General features: G+C 40.8%; 1 protein-coding gene across 6 annotated transcripts in view; it reads left to right on the forward strand.

Annotated features, from left to right (window-relative positions):
* Nucleotides 1–26,006, forward strand: part of COL4A6 (collagen type IV alpha 6 chain) — a 185,939-nt gene that overhangs the window by 105,486 nt on the left and 54,447 nt on the right. For 5 of the 6 annotated variants that reach the window (XM_043522997.1, XM_037908887.2, XM_043522996.1 and 2 more), the window contains 6 exons: nucleotides 11,538–11,672; nucleotides 13,559–13,603; nucleotides 19,761–19,877; nucleotides 22,598–22,666; nucleotides 24,372–24,407; nucleotides 25,412–25,474. In XM_043522997.1, the coding sequence (XP_043378932.1) occupies nucleotides 11,538–11,672; nucleotides 13,559–13,603; nucleotides 19,761–19,877; nucleotides 22,598–22,666; nucleotides 24,372–24,407; nucleotides 25,412–25,474 (465 nt within the window). Of the gene's footprint in view, nucleotides 1–7,721; nucleotides 7,970–11,537; nucleotides 11,673–13,558; nucleotides 13,604–19,760; nucleotides 19,878–22,597; nucleotides 22,667–24,371; nucleotides 24,408–25,411; nucleotides 25,475–26,006 lie in introns of those variants that run through there. The other variant, XM_043522999.1, reaches the window with a different exon arrangement.

The following is a 26,006-nucleotide window of genomic DNA, read 5'->3' on the forward strand; positions in this document are numbered from 1 at the left end:
ATCCCATTACATCTGCCCTAAATTCAGATCCCCATACATTTACCAGGAAACCCTAGCTATAAGTCCTCACAACCTGTGCTAAGAAAAAAGCTTTTACGATATTTTGAACTGAAGTTCATTGTAAAAGAAGGAACTAAAGACAAGCCCAAACCAAATCCCCAGATCTGAACACAGCAAACTCTGGGGAAGTTTGGATCTGATTCTGACTTTCACATCTGGCTGAACCCTATCTGCCTTACTAGACACAGTGCTCCTTTAATAGGAGTCTTAACAACATAGTTATTTGCAAGTTTTCACTTGTTCAATGCACTACTTAATACAACTAATTTTTTTACCAAAATCATTTAGCAACAATGAATCTTCTGTCCATGAAGAAGGGAGCCTGAAAATGCCAGCCAGAGGAGGAGGCAGAAAAAAGTTCATTGCCACTCTTGTTCATTTTAAATAGGTTTCTAGGAACGCTGTGGGATTTTTTGGTTCGTTCTCCATGGGCTGAATAATCCTAAATTCCAACTGTTGCTTCCAGTTCATGGATATTTTCCCCTCGCTGCATGCTGCGAATTGCACTTAAAATATAGGGCTTCAGCCACAAGACCAGCTTTCTCTCATCCTTCAAAAAATAGAATAAAAGGAACAGGTGCAATATATGTGCCTTGAAACTCTGATAAATATCTTTGTATTCTCGTTGTAGTGTACAGGAATTGGGTGGTATCCCTTTAAATAGAATGTGAGCCCTCTAGTGGTGATCTTTGTGTTCTGTGTTTACAGAAGAGCAGGGTGTATATGTAGCTGGGCCTTGTATGCTGTAAATCAGTGGTTCTCAACCAGGGGTACATTAGGGTACACGTACCCCATGGGATACACAAAGGTCTTCCAGGGGGTACATCAACTCATCTACATATGTGCCCAGTTATACAACAGGCCATAAAAAAAGCACTAGCGAAGTCAGTACGAACTAAAATTTCATACAGACAAAATGAGAAAGTCAGCAATTTTTCAGTAACAGTGTGCTGTGACACTTCTGTATTTTTAGGTCTGATTTTGTAAGCAAGTAGTTTTTAAGTGAGGTGACATGGGGTACATAAGATAAACCAGACTCCTGAAAGGGGTACAGTAGTCTGGAAAGGTTGAGAGCCCCTGCCATAAATAGTAAGCCTGGTTATTTGGACTCTGCTGTGCCTGTGTGGTTCCTTCATATTACATTTGTTGTGTAAAGAGCAAAAGACACAAACTCATGGTTCCCTTCAATTTCCGGCATTTGTCAACGGGTCAGAAAAATAACATGATTAAAATATGATAAAAGTGGGAGGCCCAGTTTAATTGATCAGCTGTGATACGTAGGTTACTCTGTGGCAGGTCTGTCTTTTCACATGAAGATTTTAAAGTAAACAGAAACCTAATTAGAGGGTAAATAAGACTTCAAGAACTAGTGGGAGTACAGATAATGAGACATAAAGGAAAGGGATGGAAAACGTACCCTCTTTCTGGCAGTTTAGAATTGTGTATAATGAATCCATCAGTATGTATTAATCATGAACTAAACATTTTTTAATTATGCTTTTAAATCCAGTCTCCAAAGAGCAGTCGATAGAGGGGAGTTTAAATGACCCCTCACCAGAGCTATAGCAGAACAGATAGACTAAAGTCTAGGCTTTTCTAGCCTGTGAAAGAGCAGAGAATTGTTGATACCATGGGGAGTAGTAGTTGGGAATCATACCAGCTAGAGAGAGGCCCTGCAACAGTAGCCGATGGGGTCAGCAGATGCTACTGACCCCTTTTGTAACCCTGACCCATGTCCTGAGCCTGGAGTTAAGAAATAAAAGAGCAGTCGTTTGGTAGGCCCCATGCGTCAACCTATGCAGCAGTAGCAGAATTCCAATTGCAGTGTTCTCACCTAATCACTGTACTTTTGTACATTTTGTGTGAGTGTTGTCATGATTTGGCTCTGATGGAAGAGTAATTTTTAAAAAAACGCCTGTGGTTTTGTTTGTTTTTTACTTTATATATGCTGCTTGGGTTGCCTTTCTGTTGATCTGCAAGAACACTCCAGAAAATTGGAAATAAGCAAGTCCCCGGAGTAGCCCCTCTTTGTTAATTTTCTTTGTAAATAACTGATGCTTTTGTACTGAAAATTCAGCTTAAGACTTGTACACCTCGTGGTGACAATAAGTGCCCCTCTGTTAGGTCAGGGTAGAAAAATGTTGTGACAGCTGCTGTCCCAAGCAAATGGGTTTGGGAGCTGTGAAGGGGGTGGTTTTCTAGTTTTGTTTTTTATCTGTAATGAATGGGCACTGAAAATAGGAGGAGAGAAAATAAGAATTAAGGGATTGTAAAATCTCAGAAACCTTTTGTTTCCCTGTGCACTTTTGGGAAAAGTGCTCAGTTCCCAAAATAAAATAAAAATGGGTTTTCAATCAGTTAGACCCCCATAAGCTGTGATCTTGCTGTAAGAGTTCATAATTTAGTCCACCGTCTGAATTTCAATTTTATTTCTTTTAGGACATTAATGAATGTAACATAAGGGCCAGACTTTCATGAAGTGTGGACAGTTCTCACCCACAGATAATACCTATTGTTTTCACATGCAGTTGTCACAATTGTTCACATGCTAGACTTGTGCATGCACAATTTCTGATGCCTGAATAGTTACTAATGTGTGTCAGTAGTCAATTTGCGTGTTCCATCACAGTAACTGTACTCAAATTGAGTGTGCTATTGCAAACACCAATATGCACCTAGCTCTGGGCTCCCTTTAAAAAAAAAAAAGGGTGGGGGGAGTCCTTAAATGCATCATCTTCCTTTTGCAATAGCAAAACTTTCTTCCTCAGTCAAAGATGAAAGCATGTAAAAATAAAATATATCAGCTTTTAAAAATATTTTCTTGAGCGATACAGCTACTTTAGGGGAGTGATTTTCTAACGCTGGCTGCATAGTTACTATGCGTTTTACACCTTGGTGTGAGCATAATAGGGAAGGAAAGGAGTCCAAGTTTTATCTGTGACATAGCCCGAAAGATATTGAGATGTCAGGCTAGCTGGGTGGTCATGACCACTTGGTCTAAATAAACAGAAAGGGAGAAGAGTGGATATGCTAGAAGTCTCAGGGTAACAGCCCATCCTGTATTTTTAGGATGTCACTTATTTGGTATCTCATCTCCTGTGAACCATATAACATAAAGAGCTGCTGATCAAGTGAAAAGTATGATTTTGAGCTATAACCATGCAGAGGATCAGTCAGTGTGATACACGTATGTTATTTTGTTTTTTTAAAAACAAGTTTTGTCCCATATATTTCATATTTATGTCTTTGAAATGCAGGTTCATTGACTGCTTCCAGTAGTAAATCATACGGCTTCTTTGTGAAACCCTGTTGACTTTATTTAAACTTTCCATTTTTCAAAAATGAAACCATGAAAAATTGTTCCTATTTTTGTCAAATTTTCTGCAACATTTATGGTATTTTGATTGAATACTTTAAAAGAAAACGTATCAAAATGTTGCTTAGTTTTCCAAAAACAAGGGTTCGGTAACATCATTTGCTCCATGGGACAACAAATCATTTAAAAAAATAAAGATTGCAATTTTCCATCATTGTGCAAAATATTTGATCCTTAGAAGGTAGAAAGCTCTTGTGGCTCACTTTTTAAAGATTGCCATGTGAACACGCCAAGTATCGCCTTACATGAACATAGGGTTTATAAGGTGAATCATGAAATTAAATAATTTATTGTAATATGGAAAAAAATTATCTAAAGAAAAATATAGATGTGCAAGTAAAAAAGCCCATGAGCCTCCTGGTTGGTGTTGAGAGGATGAGGTGGTTTAGCAGTCCAGGATTTTTTTTATCTCTTAGCCATAATTTTTGTTCCTGTGTATAACTTTTATTACTTGTTTTAAGATCAGTGGAGGTGTTTAGCTAATGGAAGTTGTGGGGAGGAATGTAGTGAACTATGTGGCAGGAATGTGGAAGCCATTTTTGCACCTGTATTTCACTGAGTTTTTAGAGGAGGAATTGAAGACTAACTTATCCCATTAAAAGTACAAAGGGATTTTCCGTAGGGAGAATATAATTCCCCAAGGCAGAATTCGACCAGGACACTGCAGGTCTGACCCCTAATTTTTGGAAGAGTTTTTAATTGGTGGTGGTTGTTGGTATAATGATGACTATAATACTTAGAGGCCCAAGTTGAGATCACAGACCTGTTGTGCTAGGCACTGTGCATGTAGTAAGAGAAGTCACTGCTCCAAAGAGCTTACAGTATAGACAAGGGGTGGGGGGAGAGGAGAAAGCAGAGGAGCAGGGAGTGGAAGTGACTTGCCCACTGCCACACAGCAGGTCAGTAGGAGAGCTGGGAATAAAATCTGTGCTGCCTCCCAGTGAGAACAAATCATATTCATGACCACAAGCAGACAGGGGCTCTGTATTTACATCTCATCCATCCAACGGTAGCATCGGCAGTAGCACGGCTGATCACTTGGTATAGCATTGGTTCAGTGGCTTGAAGCTGGATCCTGCAAGGTGAGAAATGTCTTCCACTACTGTTGACCAAAGTAGGAGCTGAGGGCACTAGGCACCTCTAAAGATCAGGTATATGATGAAATTGCCCATTCAGCACCAGTACTTCCTGCACTGCAGTCCTTGGATTATCCTGGAAAGTTTCAGGACTCATCCTGTTTAGCTTATACAGTAAATTATAACATTTATTTTTAGGGCCAATTTTTTTTAAAGGGCCTTCAGTTTTCCTCCTATGGTCAATTGTGGGTGCAGCATTTTGTGCACAAGTTTAGACTTCTAAGTACCTGTCTCTGGAGTGCATCACTGGCACCAGCAATTATTTTGCATCAGTAAAACTACACCTACGTTTGTTTGTGGAAGAAAAAGTGCACACACTGGCTAGAGTGAGGCCCCTTTAAAAATGTGGCCACTGAAGTCCCCTCCAATCCAGGGCCCTTGCAGTTCTGTACAACAAATAACACAGTGCCATAATTAATTGCCTTGCTAAGATCAGAGGTCATGCCAGGGAAAACAGCACTCCGTCTAAATAATGCAGTCGCTAGTTCAGGAAAGCATTAACACACATGCTTAAGTTTAAACATGTGCTTACATCCCATTGACTGTTTAATCCATTGAGTCTTAATTTTAATTAGAAAATAACAGTAATACCTAGCACTTTACATTTTCTGTACTTACCCTGGCACTTGCTCTGTTTTACGTCTCATGGAGTCCTGTTGACTTTGTCAAGCAAGTATTTATATTATTTTGTGCCAGCGAACTCAAGGAACAGTTTTCATAGCACTGTCAGGTGCATGATCCTGCTCCAGACCTTGATTAGAGAAAACAGTAAACAAATTGACTCTTCTCCTTCCACCAAACAAAAGCATTGGGAAAATGTATGTTTGGAATTCATGGAGCTACGTGGAGCCGCCCCAGTCCAGTGGGTGGAAATTTCTGTGGGATATTAAAGTGGTCAAAAGGGGCAGGGACAATAGACTAATGGTGACTTCTTTGTTTGCATGGTAGTAAATTCCTTACTGAGGCACAATCATCGCCCATCATGCTGGCCTTTCAAACTGACAGTCCAAGAGACAGGTGAATTGAAATGAGAGCCAAGGGGGGCCCCACATTTGATAAAATGATTTCCATTTCAAAAGGCACTGTGATCAAAATGTCTTTTCAGGCAGTTTTGTGTTGTTTCCTTCCATGATGTGGTGCTTCAAAGGGAATATGTTGGCCCCATCACTCAGACACTTTTCAGTCTTGGTTACTGCAAGCAGATACCAGAGCAAAAACATTAGCAACTGGATGAAAAGTTTGAACCACTTGTTTTTGCATTTTTAGCCGTTTGCAATAATTAAATATAAAACAGTGTTTAAATCACATTGAGTTTGTGGCACAAATGGACAAAATCCAGGAAATGCCAAAAGAAATGCAATGTTCTGTCATGAAGTTATGCCATTTGCTTGGTTCCTACCACAGTGACATCACTCCAAGAACACAGCCATCCTAATCGAGAGGTGGTTGGGTAATAAAAAACAGATACACAAATACATTTGTGAATGAAAGCTCTGTTGTGGTTCACTATCATTCACAAGGTTGAGTTTTTTACCTATTTGGAAGTATCCAAACAAGTATTGGGTAGTCATGAAAATGTTCACAAGTCGCAAAAGTTTCAGAGGTTTTAGCACAAGTCCTTATTCATCCAAAAATCCATACTTGGCAGGTGTTGTTTGATATCCATTATTAAAAAATCTATTTATTAAAAAAAATTGTCATCCAGTCAAGAATTAGAAACAATACCACATGGCATAGGTGTGCAATGGGGACCTGATCCTGATTGGGGGTCCTAGAGGGTACTATAATATAAATATTGAGCAATAATGATGATTAAAAACAGAGGGCTCTGTTGATCTGCTAAAAGTTACTGTTGAATGTGACTTAAAGTTTCTCTTCGGCCTTGTCTTCGCTGCTAAAAAAGATGTGGGGTTTCTTACTTCAGGGACTAATGTGCATGAACTATGCCGAAGTATTCAGAGGAGCAGCCATGTTAGTCTGTATCCGCAAAAAGAACAGGAGGACTTGTGGCACCTTAGAGACTAAAAACACAATGAAGACAAGGCACCTTAGTTTTCCTGAGGTTGGGGTAAACTCTCTTAGATCAACCCAAGGGGGAGCGGGGTGAAGAGCTGACCGTATGATAGTTCATGTGCATTAAGATAACCCACAATAAAAAAATGCCAGGTTTCAGAGTAACAGCCGTGTTAGTCTGTATTTGCAAAAAGAAAAGGAGGACTTGTGGCACCTTAGAGACTAACAAATTTATTTGAGCATAAGCTTTCTAATGCATCCGATAAAGTGAGCTGTAGCTCACGAAAGCTTATGCTCAAATAAATTGTTTAGTCTCTAAGGTGCCACTAGTACTCCTTTTCTTTTTAGTAAAAAATGCATCTTTTTTAGCAGTGAAGACAAGACATATGTTTCAGCATGGAATACACTGTTTCCATCCTCACAGACTTCAAAGGAAGCAAGGGGAATTCATGAGAGCCTGTTTATCATAGTCTAATCACATTACTGGAGAGATTAGAGGCACTTCGCTGTGTCTTTGTGAGTTTAGTGACATGCCAGACCCATCTTCAAGTGCTATTAAAATCTTCCTTGTGGGATGCTAAGTAAATAGGAAATATTTTACTCATTAGGATTAGAACACAGAGAACACATTGAATTCCCTCATCAAAGTGAAGGAGTACTTGTGGCACCTTAGAGACTAACCAATTTATTTGAGCATAAGCTTTCGTGAGCTACAGCATCCGATGCATCCGATGAAGTGAGCTGTAGCTCACGAAAGCTTATGCTCAAATAAATTGGTTAGTCTCTAAGGTGCCAAAAGTACTCCTTTTCTTTTTGCGAATACAGACTAACACGGCTGTTACTCTGAAACCTCATCAAAGTGACTCAGACGGAGACAAGACTTGCATAAGGGTCCATGCTGCCTCCACTGGACACATTTATCAAATTGGATATCTCAGAAAATATATTTGTTTAAACTGTAATTTCATATCAGTTCAAGAGTTGTACGTTTAGGGGTAGAATTCCACACTTGTGTAATGATGTGAAGAGTTACACCAAGCGAGGGCATCACAGAAATGTTTGAAGAAACCTTGATTTCCTTAGCATTGTTGTATCTGAGTTAATAGATGACCGCTTGATTGTAGAGGTGATGTGCCCGTTTTCAGCATATATTTCAGCTGTGTTGCCTTTACATCATCATCTGGCCTTCAGTTCAGAGCATGCCATTGATATTTGCCTCCAATTGAAAATGAGGTCATAAAAGAGAGACTGCAAAGTCTTTTCAGATCACAGTCCACCCCCTTGTAAATGTTACAATTCCCAGATAGAAAAGGTAGAAAATATTAAGCAGATGGTACACTTGACCTCAGCCAAAAGACCAAGAAGAAGCAATTGCAACACAAGGGTGAGGGTCTGAAACTGTAAAAAAAAAAAAAAAAAAAACCTGTCCCTGTAATGAAGGTTTCAGAGTAATGAAGAAAGATCATGGGGTATGTGGTAAGATGATCCATCTAGGATGGGAAAGGAAACTGGAAGGCTTAAAAAATGGATAAAAAACTATTTTTAAAATCCCAGATTAAAAACAGGTTAAAATTACAAACAAATATGTATTTAAAATAAACCACAAAACCTTTTTCCTGCCAAGGCCTGGGGTCAGGGTTCCTTGTGCCTCCAGCAACAGCTCCTGAGAATTGTACTCAGTAGGGAGCTGCATTCCTTACTTTGTTCCAGGGAGTTAGTAATGTTAACAGCACTTGCAAGGGAAACACAGAATCTGAACACAGGTCCTAGAAGGTAAGTAAAAGAGGAGGTGGTTTAATTTTTTTAAAAAATTTCAAACTATATATTTTTAAATGTAGAGCCAAATTGTTTGCTGAAATAACTCTATTTAATTAGTTGAGTTCTGACAGCTGATAATGTGGCCCTAAATGTCTACACATGTAAAAAGTGCAAATGATACAGGGTTTAAAACTGGTATTTATCTCTTTTGGATTAACACTGAATTGCCTGACTAGATACTACAAAATGTTAACACGAATATCTGTTTTTGAGTATACGGTTGCCAGGATTATTTTATCAGGACTGCCAATTTAATGCAAGAAGTTCCCATGTCCATTCACTCACCTGGTTGAACTGGCCATCCAATCTTTTATAATCATCTTTGTATGAGTGACATTAACAAGTGTTTTCTTAACAAGTATCCTCTAATGCCAGCAGTTTAAATGGGAATATTTTACTCTCAACCAGTTGTGCTTTTACCTGCCTTCAGCAGATTTGTTTTCTGGGCATGAATTGAAGAGGGACAACACCTGCAGAAAGTTCATATTTCATTGTTGACACTTGTGAGGCACTAGCATCAATGTGTGTGTCCCTTTTTGACTGAGAAAAAGAGAATTGCAAAGAGAATGGACTGTGCTTATCAATATAGAAGAACCTTGTCCTATATGATCAGCCTATGTTGTTCTTACATGCAGCTTGCAAAATTGTCAAGCCCTTAGCGAGTTCCAGACTTGATTTAAAAGTTTACTTCAAATTACCGGACCAGCATATGAATTATCTTGTTGATTTCATTTACTAATATTCATTGTAGCTAGAACTAAAGCATGTTTTCTTTTATTTTAAATGTTGTTCCAAATGGAAAACAATACTAGTTAATGAAAGGAGATTGTCTTTAACCTTATTTTTGTGAATATTTTGTGTCCTTGCATGACAGTCACTCTCCACTTTTTTAAAACAGTCGTTAGATTTGGGAAAAGGTAACACGTACTACAGAATATTGATACACATCTTCAGTCTTCTGCAAGTAACATCAGAACACCTGCAGTAAGCTCTATAAGCAGTTACAGATAAATGTATTCAGATTTGGTGCTTAATTTGTGCCAGAGCTTGGCAGGACTGAGCCCTGGCACCTCTGGGCTTGGCAGTTCATAGCCCTGGCACCTCTGTTCACTGCATCAGTTATGAATGTAAAAAAATTACTTGAGCCCAGCACCTAATTGCTTGAGCCCCGGGAACCTCTTTCATTACAAATTAAGCACTGGTCAGATTACACACACTCTTACAAGGCAGCTCTGCATAACTCAGCCTTCGTTGTGATTTCTGTGGTGATACCAGAACAATAAAAGATGTTAAACTGTATTTGTCTCTGCAGTTTTAGAACAGTTTGCCATCTTCTGGTAATGTTTAGTTACTGCATTATTTCACCTTCTAATGGAGCCATTGTGGGGCTCTGGTTGCACAAGTTGTGTCTGAACACAGATCACAAATATCATGTATTGTGTACACCCTCCAATTGCCACCAGAGTAACACTTTCTTTTCAACTGTAAATCGGTTTTCAAAAATGCTGCGTGTTCTTGAGAATTAAGTTGAAAAGCTTGTTGGCTCCTACAAAATAACATTATCTGGATGAGAAAGAGGAAATGGACAAATATGTTTTACTTTTATAATATTATTTTGTAGTGACTCCTACATATATCTCACTTAATCATTTCCCTGCCATTGCAGGGGCCTTGAGCATTGGTGCCCCTTGCAGCTCCATCCCTCCTATTCTCTGCCTGTGGCACATCATAGCTTAGTCTCCTGTGAGCTGTCATACACTGGACTTCTTTTCGGCTGTTGGATTTAACGTGCAGGCGCTGGCTGGTGTTGGTGGCATATGACATACAGGAGGTCAGATTGGATGATTTGGTGGTCCCTTCTGGCCATGAACTCTATAACTCAAATATGCTGTTGTGGCTGCATAAGCAATTTTGCTCTGAACCCTTTTTTCCAGTCTAATTTGTAGATGTGATCTGAGCCAGAGTTTGGGCAGATGAGCTTCAGTGTGGGAAGCAACTTTTTTAAAAAAAATTGTTTAACTTGTATCAGCACAAAAAATACACATAGGGCTTCAACGTGCAAAGTGCTGCACACTTTGGCCCCAGCCAGCAGAGCAGTTATGCACATGCTTAACTTTGTCTCATTATTTCCTTGTGCTCCCCCATGTATCTGTCTGTATCTAGCTGTTGTCTCTTGTCTTATGCTTAGATTGTAAGCTCTTTGGGGGCAGGGACCATCTTTTTGTTCTGTGTTTGTACAGCACCTTGCACGATGGGGTCCTAGTCCCCTTGAATTAAATGGAGTGACTCCTACTTTACAGTGGAGTATTTGAACAAAGAATTGGGCCAGTAGTATTTATCAGATTGGTCAGCTGCAAGATCAGAGTTCAGGATTCTGCATTTCCCCTGCAGGAGATAATGATATTGTAGCTGTCTAAAGCTTTTGCAGGACAAACATTGTGCTCTGTGTTTTCTTTCTATATAAACCCTACAGAAGGTGAACACTTCCCTGGAAAACGGTATTCATGGCTTTTCTCTTCCTAAAGTTAGTCAGGATAGGAACAATGGTGGTGCATAAGGGCTAGGGAGGCATGACCTAAAATCCACGTATTGTCTACCAAGCAACAGGAGAGGACATTGGAGTCCCCACTGATCTTGAGCCAAGTATGGTGATAGCCTAACATAAATGTGTTTTCTGAGTGCAAGGCTTCTGATTGCATATGACCCATGCAAGACTAGCCATTGTATTGCATTTCCTGGCTTCCCTCTGTTGTGTTTGATACCAAAATGTTTGATACAGATGTTTTGTACTTATCATTAAAGCTTGGAACTGGAGGGGTCAACCTCATCTAGAAGTAATAAACCTAATTTCAAATGCCATTCGCCTCCATTGTTCCTACAGCCTGATGAATTGCCAGAAATCCTCCTGGAAAAGTAGGGGTGTCGTATTATTTGTGTAATTCACTCTTTATGCTTCATTCTACATTGTCTGAAATACCTCTGATGAGTATTATAACCAAGAATGTACAGAGGAACCTTCAGAGATCTTTCCTGATCTGCCTACAGTTCTCTGGCCAGTGTTGTTATATTTGAGACATGCAGGGCATTTGTGAAGCATGGAAAATTTGACTTACCTCTTACTGTAACCCTTTCAGGGTCGACCGGGATCTATTGGGAACCAAGGACCTATAGGTGTTCCAGGATTTGCTGGGCCAGAAGGTTTGGCAGGGCCAAAAGGTGAGAGAGGGGCAGTGGGCTCTCCAGGATCAGCTGGACTGAAAGGAGATAAGGTAGGTTCAATAAGTGTTTTCCTCTTTTTCCCTGCAGTAGATGTGATCACAGCAGCTCTTTATGAGTGAATAAAAATAGTACTGGACTATCTCACTGCTGTTAAGTTTGAGAAACATCTCCAGAGGAACCACTGTGTTTAGTCTGAGGGTGACAATCTTGGTCGCTGAATTATACAGCGTAGTATATACAGTCCAGCCTGTCACCTTCTGTTGGCTGATTCACAGTAAAATGGGCTTCAACATTGCATGTGGAGTCTTTTGCTTTACATAACCATCAGAATGTATTTTGCTCTGATATAAGTCACAAGAAGAGATGAAAGAAGGGTGGGGCATTACTAGGATACCCCTAGAGGGAAATCTGACAGCCTTACCTGTTTCTGACAGTCAGATCCTACCAAAGTTAAGTGAGTGATCATCATGTTGGGAGGTGAAATTCTTTGTTGGAAAGTGCAAAGTAATGCACAATGAGGGAATAATAGATAAATTACTTCTACATCTTACTAGGTTCTAAATTAACTGTAACAACATCGTAAAAAGACTGGAACATTACTGAACTCAGTGAAAACATCTTCTCAAAGGGCAGCAGTGGCCAAAATAGCAAACACAATTATGAGCTGTATAAGGAATGGAATGGAACATAATACAGAAGATATTATAATGCCATTAGTGATCAGTTCTGTCACCCCACCTCAAAAGGGACACAGCAGAAATAGAGGGCTTTCAGAGACAGGTGATGAGAATGAAACAAGACATGAAACAATAAAACAAATGAAACAAACCCTCATATTGAGAGAGATTAAAAAGATTGGGACTGTTTACCTTAGAGAGGAAATGAGTAAGGATTCAGAATAATGACAGGTGTAGAGAAAACAGAGAGGGCACGGCTATTCAGCCTTTCTCCTAAGACAAGAATAAGGGAACATTCGGTGAAACTGAAAAGCAAAACATTCAAAACTGAGCAGAGGATATACTCCACCCCCCTTCCCACAGTGCACAAGTATCCTGTGGAACTCATTGCTCCAAGGTGTTGCTGAGTCTGAGGTAGGCAGGATTCAAAACAAGGATAAAAAGAACATCCAGAATTATAACAATAAGGTCTAAAAATAATAATCAAGAGTTCTGGAAGAGAGAAACTCTCCTGCTTTAGGGCAGAAGCCAGCCTCTGACTATCAAGGATTAGGAAGAACCTTTCCCTGAGGGACACTTATCCTGGAGCTGCCTGCTTTGCACCTTCCATTGAAGCAGCAAATATTGGCCACTACTGAACCACTTATCCGCTCCGGGATAGCTGCTGCTATCATAGACGTTTTCTTTTACTATGGAGGTACATGCAACATCCAGCAGCTCTAACAGGTTGGCAGAGACAAGACATTATTCAGTTGGAACAGATGCAGGAGTAATGTAAATTAATATAATATTTTGCATATTTCTCAGCTGGCAACATCTGAGAATAATGGTATAGGCTGGTTCAGACAAAATTGCAGATCCAATTGTAACATTTCTTGAAACATTTGTGAGGCCAGGATTTAATCTCTATCAAAAGCCATGTATTATTAGCATCACACTGTGCCCCAGAGGTGCAATAACAATTTGTATTTCACTTTTAAAATACTGAGTGAAAACATTTTGGGGGAATTAATTTAGCAGCCTGTCTGCTGAGCATCCTCAGTTCCAAGCTCATTGACTGCAATGAAAATGAAGGAGCCTGTGTGCCTAGTATGAGATGTTCTACTCCTTTTACTGAGGATATCTGATCATCTACCCTCACAAGATGTAGAATACAAGAGTTACCTGGGTGATATATGATACATATAAAGAATAAAATGCGTGTGACTGACGCACAGGATTGTCCAAGTAAAGTATTACTTGTGTCCTCTTTCCTTTAGGGTCCAATGGGAGTGCCTGGATTTCAAGGCATCAATGGGATTCCGGTGAGTTTTTGTGTGTAAATATATAAATATAAGGCAATTGCATTTGAGCACAGAGACAGCATCCCAGCATGCGCAAGGGCACAATGCCAGGCTTGTCCCAAACCTTTTCTATAATATTTATTATTATAATTTTAATGTAATTATTTTACCACTTTATCTGCTGTCTGGGGTAAAAGAGGAGGGTTGATTAGAGTCTATAGGGGCTCCATGTCATTTGTAAGGGACTCGGATATCTTGATGGTAAGTATCAGATAAATGGACATTTGCAAGGGATACATCCATGTTGTATAAGAATGAGAACTGAGTCTGAGGCATGTTTGCACCTATAATTCAGCCTCACCAATGTTCAAAGGTGTTCGCATCCAACATTTTAGTTCAGAACTATTTCTAGTAAACTCTTGTTGCGAGTGAAACTGCTACATTGGAGTTGAGAGACCCTACAGAGATTCTTTGCTTCCCACCACCTGGGGCTAATTAGTTCTAATTTGGATCTGGGCTGGTCAGAACATTTTGCCAATAAAACAGGAAAGAGGCAGCTACAACGTTTTCCAGATAATAGAGCTAAATACAAACTCTCCCCAGCTTATCCATTTTATTTGCTTTCTTTTTCTTTAGAACTTTGACAGAGAACTTGAACATTTTTTGTCAAAAAATTGTTTTCTGTCAAAAACTGAATTTTCATAATAAATTCAAAATCCAGAATATTTTTATTTGCTCCACTCTGTTTTCTTGCAGCTCTTCTTGTATAGATGTCTTTCAGATGCCTTCCTTATTGGTTCTGGTTTTGTGGTTTTTTTTTTTTTTTTAATGATGCAGACTACCCCCTTCTATTCTTTTCTCTCTCTACATTATTTGGTTCACTTTGCATTTTTTCCCTTTCTGTAGTCTAATTCTCTTCTGTTCTTTGCTGATTTTTTTCCATTTTCTGTGTCCTTCTTTCTTCTCCACCTTGTGTGTTCTCCCTCGCTCTCTTTTCTAGAATTGATTAAATACTCAAAAAACTGACAGTTTCTGAAAATGTTTGTTGGAAATGTGCAATCGGGACCATGTGGGCAAGGTGTGCTCTGCTCTCTCCTGTTCCACCCAAGTTCCTCTCCCTGCCTTCAGCAATTTCTTTCTTTTCTCCTTCCCCTGCTCATCTTTTGCCTGCTTTCTGTTCTCTTCTGCTCCCTTTCCACTGCGGTTTTTTTTTCTTTTTCCACCAGCCAATCCTCAAACTGTAACGAGACTGAGCTGTTCCCATAATATTGAATATAATTGAACACATTGTGGGAACAAGCTGTTCTCAGGGTGTTTTTTCAAATAAGGCTCTGGGGAGTGGGAATTCCCAACATGGAAGAGGGTGATACTGTCGTGGAGAGTGCTAGGAAGCTGGCAGCTACAGACATTCCAAGCAAAGGCTAGGGGAGTTAGACAAAGGGGATTTGAAACCTCATGCCTGTCTGGATCTGATCTGTTTTCTTTACAGCATGCTGCAGGTGGATGAGTGGGAGGAGGCTGATTTTGCTCATTGTGAGCACAGATTATTCAAGAGTATGGCCCTTCTTCCTCTGAACTCAACTGGATTGGAGCCATCTTCCCCTTACAGATGCAGAGAAGGGGCAGTGGAAATTTTAAAAGCAGTGCATTTTGTTTTCATTCTTGCTGCTGAGATAAATGGCTCCTTTTCATGGTGAAAATAGAGAATCCTGCTACTTGGAAAAATATGTATAGTTCTCTAGTATTATTGTAATCGCATTTCAGGATAGGGAAAAGCTTAGACTTGTTGTGAAATACATATCTACAGTCATTATCTAGGGTGTGTGTGTGTGTGAAAATACATTGCTCTGCCTGCACAAGAGTTAACACCGTAACTGCTGTTCTGATTATGGTGTGTGGGCGGGAGGGTGTGTTTTATCAGTACTCCCGAGGTTTGCTCAAAGGGGACTCCGAATGGTGACCCTGTGGGAGGTGGTGGCCAGCTGAGGTCACCTGTGAGATGTTGATAGCTGGTAAATCATGGTGTTGCAGTTGGGCTGATGCATCCCTTTGATCTAGTACATACAGCAGCAGCATGTGTTTATTAATTGTTAGCCTTAGACAGATTGTAGAAAAGGCTTTTAAGTCCTCCTCTCTACTGTATATGTTTAGTTTTTCCCATGGGGATTAGATTCAAACACATCCCTGGCAAAGGTTTGGAAATAGAGAGAGAAGATTTATATGGTTTTAGCTGAGTATACAGGACTCTAAAAGGAAATGTTTCTACAAGTCGTGAGTCATTGCCTGTGCCAGGAAACACAGACCTGGGCAGCAAGAGACTATATTTTGATCTTGGCGCTGATCAGAATGGTCCCTTTGCTCTAATGCTAAATGAAGCTGCTTATTAAATTAGTTTTGGTTCACTCTTGTTTGCATCTTTTTCCCTCTTCTTTTAAATATTTGTTGAGCTCTCCCGTTGAGATCGCCTTTGCACGAAGTCTGTCTGATTTAGAAAGCACACTCTTCAGAGTCACGGTGTTAGGGTAGAGAGAGAGAGAGAGAGAAAGCAGGGCTCTAGTGCAGGGGTGGCCAACCTGAGCCTGAGAAGGAGCCAGAATTTACCAGTGTACATTGCCAAAGAGCCACAGTAATACGTCAGCAGCCCCCCATCAGCTTCCCTGCCCCCAGCACCTCCCACCCACTGGCAGCCACCCCGATTGTGGGGTGCAGGAGGCTCTGGGAGGGGGGAGGAGCAAGGGCCTGTGGCAGAGCCAGGGGTTGAGCAGTGAGCACCCCCTGGCATGCTGGAAAGTTGGCACCTGTAGCTCCAGCCCCGGAGTCGGTGCCTATACAAGGAGCCACATATTAGCTTCTGAAGAGCCGCATGTGGCTCCGGAGCCACAGGTTGACCACCCCCGCTCTAGTGGGACAAGTCACTTTGGAGGAACCGGTTCCCTTTTCTACTTCCCAGGGAACCTTTTCCTTTATGAGCGCCCCCCCCACCCCCACACTCTGTGTTAGCATGAGCCTGCGAATCATCCACCCTGCCATGCCATAATTACAGACCGTAAAGTTCTCCTGACTTAGTCTGTTGTGGTACCTGTTGTTCCTTTTGTGCTGAGCTGGCAAAGCATGTGATAGCCGGAATTAGAGAAGGAGAGAGCAATGAAAACAATTAGTCACAATTTTTCAGGCCAAACAAGCTCTGTTGATCAGTGGGGAAAAGATCTCATTTAAGGCTAGATCCTGGGAGATGCTGGGTAACTGCACCACTCAGTGAAGTTAGAGAGTTGTGGTTGCATCTCTCAAGATCAGGCCCTTACAACAGGATGTCACAAATTAACTAAGAATACAGATTAGCCAGAAGGTAGGGAATCCTAGGCTTTTCACAGTCTGAAGGGAATGTATAATGTATGTGTGTGATGCTTTTTCAGAAGAGGCTTTAACTATCTAACATGTGGACGTTATGGAGACTGATGCTGCTATTTAAATTCCAAGCGCCAAGTGCTAACACCTTGGTATTGTGTCACTGCCTGTCATTTAAATACACTTCACTCTACTTGTGCTAGTTCCATTGCACTGTCCCTTTTCTGTAGGGAGAAGGAAGGCATTAAACCAGTACTACACCAGTGCCTGGTCCCGCTACACAGGGCCAGATTCTGCCCTGAATTACGTCTGTACTACCCCATTGCTTCAAGTCAGTGAAGCTAGTCCAGGTTTATGATGGAGTGAAAGAGATCAGAATCTGGCTCATCCAGTACAGAAGGTGTTATTAGGATGCTATGATAGAAATGAAGAGATAGGATGTGGGGTCAACGTGCAACAATCTTTGCTGGTAAACTTACAAAAGCCCTTCCTGTCCCCACAAAAGCAATGTGTCCCATGGGATATTTGCTGTATGAACCAATAGCATGTGTTGGGTCTGAAAATAAGAGCAGTCATGACCCAACACATGAAGTTTGTATTTCATTACAGAGTAGCACGTTGACATTAGATATGTTACAGCCAAGCTGAAGATAAGCAAATTAACAGTGATTAGAGTGTTTTATTTTTTTAAAGATTCTTTTGTGGGGAGCATGATATTGTGGTATGAACAGTGGTCTGGGACCTTGTCTGCACACAAACTTTTGCATGGTTTAATTAAACTGGTTTAGGTATAGTGGTACAAAACCCTGTGTGGACACTCTTATTTCCATTTAGCGTAGCCCTGTTCCTTTTTGGCTTAAGCGAAACCAAAGTGAGCCACTCACAGAGGTTTGCACCTGTTGAACTAATTCAGCTTAAATTCAGATGGTTAGTTAAACCAGTGTAACTCACTGTGTAGACAAGACCTGAGAGTTCTATTTCCAAGACTGCCACTAAGTTTCTGTGTGTCCTTGGGCCAGTCACTTCGACCCAGATCTTCAGAGGTATTGAGGCTCCCAGCTTTCATTGAAATCAGGGGAAGTTAGAGGCCTAAATACCTTTGAGGATCTTGGCCTTAACCTCTCTGTGCCCCTGCTATGCTAGTTTCATCATGGATGAGGGGTTTGAGGTGCAGGACAGGGCTCCAGGTTTGGGGGGGCTCAGGGCTGGGGCTCAGGTTGGGGCTCGACGTTGGGGCACGGACTTACCTCCAGCTGCTCCCGGCGGACTTACCTCCAGCTGCTCCCGGTCAGCGGCACAGCCTGGGGGGCTAAGGCAGACTGCCTGTCTGTCCTGACACCGCATTGCACGTGCCCCAGAAGTGGCCAGCGGGTCCGATGCTAGTAAGCAGGGGGGGCAAGACGCTCCCCTGCTGCTCTTGCTTGCCGCAGGCACCACATCCCAGCTCCCATTGGCTGGTTCCCAGCCAATGAGAGTGCGGAGCCGGTGCTCAGGGTGAGGGCAGCACATGGAGCCCCCTGGTCTCCCCGCCTAGTAGCCAGACCTGCTGGCTGCTTCCGGGGCGCAGCACGGTGCCCCAGGAAAGGTAGGAACTGGCCTGCCTTAGCACCGCAGCACTGCTGACCAGACCTTTAGCAGCCTGGTTGGTGGTGCTGACTGGAGCTGCCAGGGTCCCTTTTCGACTGGATGTTCTGGTCGAAAACCGGACACCTGTCACCCTAAGTGAGGCATGAGAATGAAAGTGATGTGAATTTGGCTCCAACGGTCAGGCATGAAGAATGCAGCATTCTGTAGCTCATTTTTCACTTCCCTCGGATGTGTCATTAATGTATCTAATGCTGCACCATAAAGATGAATCTTTGGGATTAATTGAAAATGGCTTGTGAAATGGTTCAGGGCTAGGGCCGTGGAGACAGACAGAGCTGTTAGATATGTACTGCTCTCCTTCTGGTCACAAAATTCTGCCTCTGAATGGCACAAATCTCATTCCTGTGCGAAGGAGGATGGAATGAGGAGACACTTAATACCCTGGCATTTTCTTTGATTGATGGTTCTGCCTGCCCTTGTATTGTCCACACAACCCCTATGTCACTCAAGAGAAAGTAATTAAAAGGGCCATATTCTGATCTTCTTTACATCAGTGTAAATCAAGAGTGACCCCACTGTAGTTAATGGAGCTACCCAAGTGTAAAACTGGAGATCAGAATCAGGCTCATTTCCCTGCTATTAACTGATCATTACAATGACTTTTGTTCAAGGCAATTAGTTAAAGGCTTTCGGGTCAGTGAAATAATTTGAATGTAGAACAGTTTGGAACTGTCAGTGCGCAGCACTGTTGGGCCTATTCCTGCTCTGTCTCTTATACATTCAGCTCCCACTGATGGCAACTAGGAGTTACACCCCTCTGTGCACTAGGCCCATTGCCTGCTGTTTCCTACCAAGTGTGCTGTATTGCTTGCACTGTGCTGGAGGAATGTAGAATGAATACTGCCCTGCTAGGACCCCACAAACACAAGATGTTTGTGCTTCTTTTGACATCATCCCAGGGAGACAGATTTTAATTAATAATCAGATAAATTTATCTAAGAGTTTTGCAGTCAGGTTCCAAAGTAGAGAGCGCAGGCTGATTAGGCTCTTACTACTGCCCTCTGCAGGCTTGACTTTCTTTGCAGGTGGAGGAAAGCTGCCACACGGCAGAACTCAGGGGTGAACCCTAGACTGTCTTTGTGTTGTGCTGTAATGTGGTAGACAATAGGATTTGTGGGACAATATTTTTAGTGCTAAAATATTGTATATAATTAATTCTCTCTCTTTCTCTCTCTCTTTCATACAGGGCCACCCTGGCCAGCCAGGGCCCAGAGGTTTTCGTGGCCTTGATGGCTGCAATGGTTCTATTGGGAGTCCTGGTGTTTCCGGGTTGGATGGGTTTCCTGGTACACAGGGGCCACCTGTACGTTCTTAAGCTAACACAGTATTTTCTGGCGCTCTTGCTATTTACTAAATGACTCATGAATCCTGGGGAACATTGATAGTGTTATTTGAAATCAACTCATGTTGTTTCTAGGTAAATTTTTTTTTAGATTCAGTGAATAAAAGAGTAACTTTAAAAGATAAAGTTCCTGAAGGTGGGTATGTTGCCACATTAGAATAAACCTTCCGTCCCTGACAATCCTCACGTGGACTTCAAGGTGAACAGGATCTAGCCCTTATGTGTTTAATTCTGCGAGGTGCTGAACACCCCGAGGTCTCATTGACTGACTGTAGTAGGAATTGGAGGCACTTGCAGGATCAGCCAGAAGACCCCCAATTCGGAAAAGCATTTAAGTGTGTGCTTCAGTTCCATTGAGTCAATTGAATTGAATCATGTGCTTAAAGTGAAGCATGCGCTTTAAGCACCCTTCCTGCATATGGGTACTTTCATGAACTGTGGTCTAACTCAGCAAATTGAGGTCTTAGGATACTTAGGAAAGATTACCAGCAATTTAACAAGCAGAATAATTGATTTACTAGCTGTAATGGTTGCTCTGGATACCTCTTGTTGTGAGTAGCATAACATAGTTTTGTGCAGTATGTCACAAGATATGTCTAGCTGATGCCAACTCTCTTCAGTCCCTTGCAAGACACCTTTTCATAATGTGTCAATTGTTGGCTAGATGGAAGGATTTCAAGTTAAGTCTCTAACTGTTTGACTAGTCTAATTCCACTTGACAGCCTAACAGTGACTATAGTCTTGACTTGCTCATTTCCATGGCACTGTTGGGAATCCATTAGTGCATTATGCAAGTCTGCATTAATCTATATTTGCTAAACAACATCAGCAAAAAAGACTAATGGTAAAATTTTCAAAAGCAGCTAAGTCTCACTGAAAGTCAATGGGATTTAGGCTCCTTAGTGTGTGAGTCACTTTTGAAAATGGGACTAAAGCTCCTAAATTACTTGGAAAAAAGAAAAGGAGTGCTTGTGGCACCTTAGAGACTAACAGATTTATTTGAGCATGAGCTTTCGTGAGCTACAGTTCACTTCATCAGATACATTCAGTGGAAAATACAGTGGGGAGATTTATATACATAGAGAACATGAAACAATGGGTGTTACCATGCACACTGTAACCAGAGTGATCACTTAGGGTGAGCTATTACTAGCAGGAGAGCCGGGGGTGGGGGGGTGAGGGGTGAGGGGACCTCTCCTCACTGTATTTTCCACTGAATGCATCCGATGAAGTGAGCTGTAGCTCACGAAAGCTTATGCTCAAATAAATGTGTTAGTCTCTAAGGTGCCACATTCCTCCTGTTCTTTTTGTGAATACAGACTAACACGGCTGCTACTCTGAAACCTGTCATTAAATTACTTGGGCACTTTTTAAAATTTTACCCTAAGCCTTTAAATAAAGCATAAAGATATGCAATTATTTTCAAGTTGTACAGTACCCTAGACACAGAATGGACTGGAAAAATGATCTTACAAACTTAACTCATATGAGTAACCCTAAATTCAGTGGAACTACATTGCATGAACAAAGCTTAGTCATGTGAACAATGGAGGAGAGGGAAGAAAATATAGCTGGCAAATACGAGTGACACTATTAATGTCAATACACTGAATCTGTATAAAAAATGTGGTACAAATGTATGCATGTGTCGAAACCTGAAGTTCACAGGACACTGAAAAACCCTAAGCAATATGATCAAGTTTAAGCGATGATTTCTAGAGAAGCCCATTTACTCATACATACTGTTCAAATTTCTTTTTTTGATAATCCTTGTAGGATTATATTTTTGGCCATAAGAGCTGTTCTGCTCAGCTATCTTCCTTCAAATTAAATTGGCAATTAACATGAAATTACCTAAAATAAATCCAATAGGATGATTAAGATTAAGATCAGCTGGCTAAACCTAGAGCTATAAAATGAATTCATCCTGTATATAACTGCAGTTTCTTCAGTGGAGTTATCCCAGGAATCAGTTTGTCCCATAATGATTAATGTGTCTAAATTAAGTTTAATTCAGTGGTGATTGGTTCAACCCATCACAGAACAGATACGTGTATGAACAGAGATGTTAATAATAGAGTTACATACTATCAAAGAATATGTTAAAAATACTGGGACTCAAGCCTTGTCTACACTAAAGGGGGGAGATAGACCTAAGTTACACAACTTCAGCTACGTGAATAATGTAGCTGAAGTCGATGTACTTAGATCTACTTACAGCAGGGTCCACAGTACACTATGTTGACTGGAGATGCTCTCCCGTCGACTCCCCTTGACTTCTTGTTCAGGTGGAGTACAGGAGTCGACGGAGGAGCGATCAGTGGTCAATTTAGCGGGTCAAGACCTGCTAAATCGACTGCCTATGCATCAATTGCCGTGCGTCGAACCCCCAATAAGTGTAGACAAGCTTTCAGTTGTCTGAATCCTCAAAATAAGAGAAAAATCTAAAGTAAGTGGGGAGAATACCGGATAAAATGTTTGTAGAGCTTGATTTAATTATAGCATGAAGATGCTTTGGTGTGAGAAGGTAAATATAAAGGGGTAGGTCCTCAGCTGGTATAAATTAGCATAGCTCCATAGAGGAGGGTCTGCCTCAGTGTATTTTGCTGAAAAAAAATTTCAAATTTTTTTAATACAGATTATAGAAAAATAGCTTTGTAAATTCATTCTTTTAAAAACAGGGTCGCTTTGGTCCCAAAGGTCCCAAAGGAGAACCTGCGTATGCCCAAGGTGGCCTTAAAGGAAGTAAGGTAAGAATTGTCAACATGCAGGAGAAGACATAGCAGAAGAAACCTACATGCGCTCTGAATGCTACAGGGTCGATACTGTAGGTTAAATCACTCACAATGTTGGGCAAGGGTGCCATGGGTATGCTTGGATGCAGAGGCACAAATTATGGCTTATGAAAGCAGGCCATAGCTTTATTTTTAACAACATAAACATTATTACACTGAAAACCTACAAGTACATAGTCCTTGCAACACAGATGCAAATTGTTCATCCGTCAGCAGGACTAATGTACACCCGCAGGACCATGCTCACCATGTCCGATTGTCCCCATATAGTTAGTAGACCATTGTTGTAGGGCACACCTAAGGGTCTGGCACCTCTAATGCCAATTCCTGCACCTGCAGAAACCAACCATCCTCAAACTGAGAATGAGGGACCTCCTGCAGGCTTGTCCTGCCTTGTGTGAAGCAGTGGCAGGAGCTTCTAGGTGCAGGAATAACATAGAAGAGACCTTCTGTAGCAGCCACGACCCCTCTGTACATGGTCGCCTTCTCTCTCACATTAGGTCTGTTGTGATAAAAAGCCAATGGTAGTCCTTGCCCTTAGAATTCCAGAGCAAAATCCTGTGGCAAAAATTCCTATTGACCTCAGTGGGGCCAGGATTTCACCCTGTCTCCATTAGTCAGGTAAAGCCACTGGATCATTTCTGAGTGCGACCAGCAAAATCTCTAGTGTATGTTAACATTACTCTTGCCGTTGGATTCCAAGCACTACCTGTTATCCCCATTGCTCTTTGACTGGGATGTACCAACTGGAAAGCTATTACATTCTTTAAACACATGAACGTTATGGACTCGGTCCTGGCCCCAGTGAAGTCAGTGGGAGTTTTGCCACTGACTTTAGTTAGGTCAGGATTTCACCTTATGTGATTAATGAGGAACTGAGATGTTTTTATACCTGAAGTAGAATTTTTATATATATATAAAAAAAAATATAAGAGTTTTGGTTGCACAAGGAATGCAGGATCTGGCCTGAATCTACAAAGGGCTCAATACTTCCAGTGGGGTTCTGAACAGGTTGCATTAAAGCCATAAAGATTTGAAGGCATTCATTACCTTTCTGCATCCAGCCCTTGATATATCAAGTAAGGGAGAGAGAGTGTGCGTGTGTGTACATACGTACTCTGGTGCTACATAGGTACTCACTACTACTAAGTTATTAGAACTAGTCAAAGTGGAAAAAATTTTACAGAATTTTTTCTCCTTTTTTGGTCAAAGTTTTGAACTTTTCTGACCAGTTCTATCAATTATATACATTAACTTATTAATTTTTATTAAATAGATAATTATTCATGAACTTAGACGTTCATGGAAAATAATCACCATCTGAAATGTTAATAATAAAAGGTATGTTTAACAGTAAACAGCACTTTTAAATTTTTTTTTTTTAAAAAATACAATATTGTACTGTTCACTGTACAGATTTGATTTTCTCAGTGTTGCCTTTGCTCAGACATATATGAATGCAGTTGCCATGGCTCATGGATTCTGGACTTCCTTCACTGTCTGATCCAAATACATATTATTTAAGTATGAATATTTTTTCTAATTACGTGATCTAATATTTACGTACCTAAAATATTCCTGTTTATACAAAATATAATGACCATAAATTATATTTTGTTATTATAATGTATTTTTCATGAGTTTATTTTTTAATTTTTAGGGTGAAAATGGTCTTCCTGGATTGGATGGGATTTCTGTAAGCTAATTAATTTATTTTTGAAATCATGTTTTTATGAGTATTACTGTAAAGGAAAATAATACTATAGTTTTTTAGGTCAATTCCCTCACATTAACTGTTTGCATTAATCAGCTTAGGCACATTTCTACTCAGTGGTCCAAATTCTGATCTCAGTAAATCCAGAGTAATTCCACTGGCTTCAGTTACATTACTCCAGATTTGCACCATAGCAAAGGAGATTGGATTTTGGCCATACCTGCAGTCAATTTTACATTTAAAGCCAAACACCCTTCTAATGCTAAACTCTGTAACAATGGTTTTCCAGATAAACAAATGCTGATAATGTCAAATGAATTGTTATGTGTTTTAAATTAGATGCATTTTTCCAGGGACATTGTCTATGATTTTAAGACACACCCTGCCTTCAGCTTGTCAGGATTTCATTAGGAAAGGCCTGGTCGTTCTGTAGGTTTTTTCAATCTGCTCTTCCTTGCGATTCCCATTCCATCACTGAAGAATTGAAAGGGACACTGCCAAGTTAAATTTGGCCTTGAATTAATATTTTGTAAAAGCAAACTTTTATCAAACATAAGGCTAATGGAAATGGTTCCCTTATCTGTCACCATGCACCTCCTTCTACAGTTTTTGGAGGGAAAGTTCCAAAATGGCAGAGCAGTGTCTTTTTAAGAGCCTAGTTTTGTGAAATGCTGAACATCCTCAGCTCCCAGGGAAGTAAGTGAATTTAAAGGTACTCAGCATCTCGTCGAAGGTACTTGCTATCTCACGTGACGGACAAAATTAATGTTTGCTTTTGGGGTGAGGGTATTTGCTTTGTTAATGAATAGAAGTCAGTGTTGTGTTCTGGTCTGTCTTCTTGTGTCTTAATATTTTCTCATGTATTAAATTAACTGGGATCAGGCATCAGTGAAGGGCAGATAAGAATGGTGACAACTGGTTAAATGGGAGGGTGGGATCTGAAGAGTTGAGTTCTTTAATACATTTCCTAAAACTTTTTATGATAGGGTCCAAAAGGTTTCCCTGGCCCAGCAGGTTCTGTGGGTCCTATAGGATTGCCAGGTTTGCAGGTAAGGAAACTTTCACCTTTGCATTCAGTGTTGTTAATAAAGTCGAGCTATACACAGGCATTTTTCCACCATTGTCCATTTTCATGTCCCTGAAATTGTTTGTTTTGATTACCTATGTGAAAATGGTGATTTGGCTACAAAAACCTGCATGGCTGTGGAACCGAAGTGAAAATCATTGCCTTTGAAAATGTAATAAAAACAGGAACGATTTCAAATTTGAAATAATAGGAAAGCTCCGTTCACTCTCTTCATCCACCTTGGTGAACCCATTCCAGTGCAGACTCACTGCATGGAACCTAATATTGGGAACAACATAGGTAGTTGGCCTTGTAAGTACAAACTGGACAAGACAGCATGATGTAACACTCAAAATGGGAGGAGAGGAAGTTGGATCCACTGTAGAGCAAAACTGACCATGTTTATACAAGAAGGGATTGCAAATGCAGCAGCATCACTTTTAAATATAGAATATTTTTGAATTCAGAGTATATTGCGGGCACTAGAGTAAAACTTCTGCTCCTTGTATGGAGTA

Source organism: Chelonia mydas, chromosome 9, assembly GCF_015237465.2.
Source record: "Chelonia mydas isolate rCheMyd1 chromosome 9, rCheMyd1.pri.v2, whole genome shotgun sequence".
In the NCBI taxonomy this organism is placed as follows: Eukaryota; Metazoa; Chordata; order Testudines; family Cheloniidae; genus Chelonia; species Chelonia mydas.